At 50.0% G+C, this 6,534-nt stretch overlaps 1 protein-coding gene across 1 annotated transcript; it reads right to left on the bottom strand.

Annotated features, from left to right (window-relative positions):
• Positions 1 to 382: 382 nt before the first annotated feature.
• On the bottom strand, positions 383 to 6,131 carry LOC120056209 (protein FAM102B-like). Its single transcript, XM_039004452.1, has 6 exons — positions 5,882 to 6,131; positions 4,806 to 4,901; positions 4,365 to 4,602; positions 4,022 to 4,158; positions 1,202 to 1,265; positions 383 to 794 (listed from the first exon to the last, which is right to left on the bottom strand). The coding sequence occupies exons 1-6, from the start codon at positions 5,964 to 5,966 to the stop codon at positions 752 to 754; spliced, it is 663 nt and encodes a 220-aa protein (XP_038860380.1). The 5' UTR covers positions 5,967 to 6,131; the 3' UTR covers positions 383 to 751.
• Between the last annotated feature and the right edge of the window lie 403 nt (positions 6,132 to 6,534).

Genomic DNA, 6,534 nt, shown 5'->3' with positions numbered 1-6,534 from the left:
AGTGGCTTTAGGACAGGTATCTGAATGTCCTTGAGTGGCCCAGCCAGAACCTGCACTTTAACCCGATCGAACATCTCTGGAGAGACCTGAAAATAGCTGTGCAGCGACGCTCCCCACCCAACCTGACAGAGCTTGAGAAGATCTGCAGAGAAGAATGGGAGAAACTCTCCAAATACAGGTGCGCCAAACTTGTAGCGTCCTACCCAAGAAGACCCAAGGCTGTAATCACTGCCAAATGTGCTTCAACAAAGTACTGAGTAAAGGGTCTTAAATGTGATATTTCCATTTTTAATAAATGTCGAAAAAACAGTTTTTGCTTTGTCATTATGGGGTATTGTGTGTAGGTTGAATATATATATATATATATATATATATATATATATAATACATTTTAGAATAAGGCTGTAACAAAATGTGGAAAAAATCAAGGGTTCTCAATACTTTCCGACTACACATTGTGTGTATATAAATATATCCTCTTTCTTCTGAAAGTTATTGAACAAGTTGTAATCATGAACTTCAGGTCACCTCCTGGCTTCAACACTAGGGGAGCAGGCTTACACAGGTTCCACACATCAGACCTGGACTCCCATTGGAACAAATGTTTGTCCTGCATAGAGGTGAGACAACTATTTCCCTCTGTCAGACTCTGTGGTGTTCTGGCACCTTACGAGACACATCCACTCCCAGGGGGCTAACGTCTGATCACCACCTGCTCGTAGGGCCCCGCGCCACATCCACTCCCAGGGGGCTAGCGTCTGATCACTACCTGCTCGTAGGGCCCCGCGCCAACCCTGAAAGAGAACGCCACACACGTTATTATCCAACCAGCAACAACTCACACCAAACAAGTGAAAGGGTGTTACTGAAAAACTCTTAACAACAAACAATCACATTCTATTAATCACATATTCTATCGATTGGCCCTTGTGCATTAAAGGGAGAGTGCAAGATTTTGACAATTAAGCCCTTTATCTACTTAATGGATACATGTTTTATGTCTGCGTCCAGTATGAAGGAAGTTAGAGGTAGATAGTTAATTGACAAAATTGTGCCCTATCCCTTTAAATGTTATCTGTTATCAGTGATTCAGTGACAGTGATTGTTGCTAGGAGTGCCTGCTGTTGTGTGTCCCTTTGTAGTCATTCTATCTCTATGGTGTCACCCACTTTCTGATGCATTAGGTAATAACGTCACCCACCTGGTGTGTTGGCTTCCCAGCGCTGTGCTTCCACCAGGACCAACAAACAGCCTGAGCCCCTCCTCTGTAACGCACAAACAAGATACTGTCAATCAACGCAAGGTCGCCGCGCTGCCAAAATGGCCCGTGGTTATTTGCTTAGCCATCTAAAAATAAGTGGTTATTGACAAGCATTCTTTACTGTGAGAGAGACAGGGAGTGGAGGGGCTTTACTGTAAGAGAGACAGGGAGTGGAGGGGCTTTCTGTGAGAGAGACAGGGAGTGGAGGGGCTTTACTGTAAGAGAGACAGGGAGTGGAGGGGCTTTCTGTGAGAGAGACAGGGAGTGGAGGGGCTTTACTGTGAGAGAGACAGGGAGTGGAGGGGCTTTACTGTAAGAGAGACAGGGAGTGGAGGGGCTTTCTGTGAGAGAGACAGGGAGTGGAGGGGCTTTACTGTGAGAGAGACAGGGAGTGGAGGGGCTTTACTGTGAGAGAGACAGGGAGTGGAGGGGCTTTACTGTGAGAGAGACGGGGAGTGGAGGGGCTTTACTGTGAGAGAGACAGGGAGTGGAGGGGCTTTACTGTGAGAGAGACGGGGAGTGGAGGGGCTTTACTGTGAGAGAGACGGGGAGTGGAGGGGCTTTACTGTGAGAGAGACAGGGAGTGGAGGGGCTTTACTGTGAGAGAGAAGGGGAGTGGAGGGGCTTTACTGTGAGAGAGACGGGGAGTGGAGGGGCTTTACTGTGAGAGAGACAGGGAGTGGAGGGGCTTTACTGTGAGAGAGACGGGGAGTGGAGGGGCTTTACTGTGAGAGAGACGGAGTGGAGGGGCTTTACTGTGAGAGAGACGGGGAGTGGAGGGGCTTTACTGTGAGAGAGACGGGGAGTGGAGGGGCATTACCGTGAGAGAGACAGGGAGTGGAGGGGCTTTACCATGAGAGAGACGGGGAGTGGAGGGGCTTTACCGTGAGAGAGACGGGGAGTGGAGGGGCTTTACCGTGAGAGAGACGGGGAGTGGAGGGGCTTTACCGTGAGAGAGACGGGGAGTGGAGGGGCTTTACCGTGAGAGAGACGGGGAGTGGAGGGGCTTTACCGTGAGAGAGACGGGGAGTGGAGGGGCTTTACTGTGAGAGAGACGGAGTGGAGGGGCTTTACTGTGAGAGAGACGGGGAGTGGAGGGGCTTTACTGTGAGAGAGACGGGGAGTGGAGGGGCATTACCGTGAGAGAGACAGGGAGTGGAGGGGCTTTACCATGAGAGAGACGGGGAGTGGAGGGGCTTTACCGTGAGAGAGACGGGGAGTTAAGGGGCTTTGAAAAAACTAGTCAACTGAAACAGCTAATCAAAAAGTCCATTAGGTAAAGCAGAAGAAAGTGACCATAACTTGTGATGTGTACAGGACAGTAGAGTCTGTCTGATGTGACTGGTGTATGCAGACCTCTGCCAGGAGTCATCTCTCACATACTAAACTCTCTCTCCACTATGGCCTATATTCCTGCTAGTATCCATGGAAACAGTTTCCTCTACAATAGACCACTAAATCTTGGCTGCAGTCTCTGAAGAAAGAGAGCTGGGTAAAGTCTAGTCCTCTGAGCTAGTCTAAGTGTCTGAGCTGGGTAAAGTGTAGTCCTCTGAGCTAGTCTAAGTGTCTGAGCTGGGTAAAGTCTAGTCCTCTGAGCTAGTCTAAGTGTCTGAGCTGGGTAAAGTGTAGTCCTCTGAGCTAGTCTAAGTGTCTGAGCTGGGTAAAGTCTAGTCCTCTGAGCTAGTCTAAGTGTCTGAGCTGGGTAAAGTGTAGTCCTCTGAGCTAGTCTAAGTGTCTGAGCTGGGTAAAGTCTAGTCCTCTGAGCTAGTCTAAGTGTCTGAGCTGGGTAAAGTCTAGTCCTCTGAGCTAGTCTAAGTGTCTGAGCGGGGTAAAGTCTAGTCCTCTGAGCTAGTCTAAGTGTCTGAGCTGGGTAAAGTCTAGTCCTCTGAGCTAGTCTAAGTGTCTGAGCTGGGTAAAGTCTAGTCCTCTGAGCTAGTCTAAGTGTCTAAGCTGGGTAAAGTGTAGTCCTCTGAGCTAGTCTAAGTGTCTGAGCTGGGTAAAGTGTAGCCCTCTGAGCTAGTCTAAGTGTCTGAGCTGGGTAAAGTCTAGTCCTCTGAGCTAGTCTAAGTGTCTGAACTGGGTAAAGTGTAGTCCTCTGAGCTAGTCTAAGTGTCTGAACTGGGTAAAGTCTAGTCCTCTGAGCTAGTCTAAGTGTCTGAGCTGGGTAAAGTGTAGTCCTCTGAGCTAGTCTAAGTGTCTGAGCTGGGTAAAGTGTAGTCCTCTGAGCTAGTCTAAGTGTCTGAGCTGGGTAAAGTCTAGTCCTCTGAGCTAGTCTAAGTGTCTAAGCTGGGTAAAGTGTAGTCCTCTGAGCTAGTCTAAGTGTCTGAGCTGGGTAAAGTGTAGTCCTCTGAGCTAGTCTAAGTGTCTGAGCTGGGTAAAGTGTAGTCCTCTGAGCTAGTCTAAGTGTCTGAGCTGGGTAAAGTCTAGTCCTCTGAGCTGGTCTAAGTGTCTGAGCTGGGTAAAGTGTAGTCCTCTGAGCTAGTCTAAGTGTCTGAGCTGGGTAAAGTGTAGCCCTCTGAGCTAGTCTAAGTGTCTGAGCTGGGTAAAGTGTAGTCCTCTGAGCTAGTCTAAGTGTCTGAGCTGGGTAAAGTGTAGTCCTCTGAGCTAGTCTAAGTGTCTGAGCTGGGTAAAGTCTAGTCCTCTGAGCTAGTCTAAGTGTCTGAGCTGGGTAAAGTCTAGTCCTCTGAGCTAGTCTAAGTGTCTGAGCTGGGTAAAGTGTAGTCCTCAACATTGAGCTAACATCTAGCATGGTGAGCGTACCCTCAGCGCTGGAGTCCAGCAGGCCGTGGCTGAAGTCCTGGCTCTGGAGGATCTTCTCCACGATGTCGTCAGCGTCTACCCGTGTGGCGTCTACCCTCTTCAGCTGACACTCCACCGAGCTCTGCTTCACTGGATGCCTGAGACACACACACACACACACACATCACGTATGTACACACACCATGTATGTACACACACATGCACAAACACACGTGAGAAAGAAAGAAGGGTGGATGAGATGGAACATTGCCAGCAGCACCATAACAGACTACTGTCCTCGTCTGATGATTACATTGTGATACTCCGTTGAAAGGTCAGAGGTGAGTGAGTGTGTAGATATTACCTGCTGAGTCTCTCTGAGGAGGCAGAGCTCTTTGCGGGGGTGGGGGGGTGTTCAGGCACGGGGGAGCAGGAACAGGTGACAGAGACAGGAGGTGTAGAGCGGGCCTCCCTCTCAGCCCCCCGGTCCACGCTGGGTTCAGGAATACTTCCGATGCCTGTGGAGGCGGAGCCCGCTGAGGGGTTCCTCTTGTGTGTGAGCTCTGATAGGCTGGAGGAGCGTGAGTGACCTGAGCTATAGCCTATGGGGAACGAGTAGGCAATGTTACACTCCACACAACAGTGACAGACACTTAATGGAAACAGATTTCACAACCACAAAGATAACTGAGGGCAAGCTATGGCTTTTCAGACATTCATACATACTATTCATAATCTTATTTAATTCATAATAGGTCATAGCCTTTTCTAATTCATATCTGGTTCAGACGCGGTGTTTAGATACCTGACACTTTGGACTGTTGGCTGGCATAGCTGGATGTTCTAGAGTGGCCATATGCTCTCGGCTCATCAGGAGTAGACACACACTTCCCTGGGGGCTCTGAGCAGGAGGGGATAGCAGCACAACGTCAGCACAACATCGACACAACATCAGCACTAATGATTAGTGAATAACAGGGTTCAATCCTGCCATACTGCTGTAAATCAATTCAAAAGTGTCCAGAGCTGGCGGGATGTGAGTGTTTGGGTGAGTGTTCCTGGTACGCAGAGGCAGGCTGTGTGTGTGTACGGGGAGACAGGGTGTGTGTGTACGGGGAGACAGGGTGTGTGTGTACGGGGAGACAGGGTGTGTGTGTGTACCTGGTATGGGTAGGCAGGGTGTGTGGGTGTACCTGGTATGGGGAGGCAGGCTGTGTGGGTGTACCTGGTATGGGGAGGCAGGGTGTGTGGGTGTACCTGGTATGGGGAGGCAGGGTGTGTGGGTGTACCTGGTATGGGGAGGCAGGGTGTGTGGGTGTACCTGGTATGTGTAGGCAGGGTGTATGGGTGTACCTGGTATGGGTAGGCAGGGTGTATGGGTGTACCTGGTATGGGTAGGCAGGGTGTGTGTGTGTGTACCTGGTATGGGGAGGCAGGGTGTGTGTGTGTGTGTGTGTACCTGGTATGGGGAGGCAGGGTGTGTGGGTGTACCTGGTATGGGGAGGCAGGGTGTGTGTGTGTACCTGGTATGGGGAAGCAGGGTGTGTGTGTGTACCTGGTATTGGTAGGCAGGGTGTGTGTGTGTGTGTGTACCTGGTATGGGGAGGCAGGGTGTGTGTGGCAGGGTGTGTGTGTGTGTACCTGGTATGGGGAGGCAGGGTGTGTGTGTGTGTACCTGGTATGGGGAAGCAGGGTGTGTGTGTGTACCTGGTATGTGGAGGCAGGGTGTGTGTGTGTGTACCTGGTATGGGGAAGCAGGGTGTGTGTGTGTACCTGGTATGGGTAGGCAGGGTGTGGGTGGGTGTGTGTACCTGGTATGGGGAGGCAGGGTGTATGGGTGTACCTGGTATGGGGAGGCAGGGTGTGGGTGGGTGTGTGTACCTGGTATGGGGAGGCAGGGTGTGTGGGTGTCCCCTCCCTTCCTGTCTTCATAGAGACACTCTGCCTGCTGGATGCCCAGTTTCATGGCTGTGGACGGTGGCCTAAAGGGGACACAGGGACATTGACATTAACCCTGACCCATTTTACAACCCAAACCCAACACCCCACCACACCTGTTCCAAACCTACTTGCTACCATGTATGGTTGTTGGTTGGTTTGAGGATGTCCATCTGTTTGTTCATACGGTCATTTGAAAGTGACTGGCTAAATGGTATAAACACATCTTATACAACCATCCTGCCTACAACCTTTATGACATAACATAACACATCCCTTCCTATAAACAACCTTAGAACTGACTGCACAGTTCTACAGTAGAGGACATGAATCACAGTAGAGGACATGAATCACAGTAGAGGACATGAATCACAGTAGAGGACATGAATCACAGTAGACAACATGAATCACAGTAGAGGACATGAATCACAGTAGAGGACATGAATCACAGTAGAGGACATGAATCACAGTAGATGACATTAATCACAGTAGAGGACATGAATCACAGTAGAGGACATGAATCACAGTAGAGGACATGATTCACAGTAGAGGACATGAATCACAGTAGAGGACATGAATCATAGTAGAGGACATGA

The sequence above is a fragment of the Salvelinus namaycush genome, chromosome 11 (genome assembly GCF_016432855.1).
Source record: "Salvelinus namaycush isolate Seneca chromosome 11, SaNama_1.0, whole genome shotgun sequence".
NCBI classification, from domain to species: domain Eukaryota; kingdom Metazoa; phylum Chordata; class Actinopteri; order Salmoniformes; family Salmonidae; genus Salvelinus; species Salvelinus namaycush.
The sequence above is the reverse complement of the archived record's forward strand: the minus strand, read 5'-3'. Positions and strand labels throughout refer to the sequence as shown.

Coding starts and splice junctions, on each gene's coding strand:
- LOC120056209 (XM_039004452.1), bottom strand. CDS start 5,966: ATGAAACTGGGCATCCAGCAGGCAGAGTGTCTCTATGAAGACAGGAAG. Junction 4,603..4,805: donor CCAACAGTCCAAAGTGTCAG/GTATCTAAACAC, acceptor CGTTCCCCATAG/GCTATAGCTCAGGTCACTCA. Junction 795..1,201: donor CTGGGAAGCCAACACACCAG/GTGGGTGACGTT, acceptor GTTCTCTTTCAG/GGTTGGCGCGGGGCCCTACG.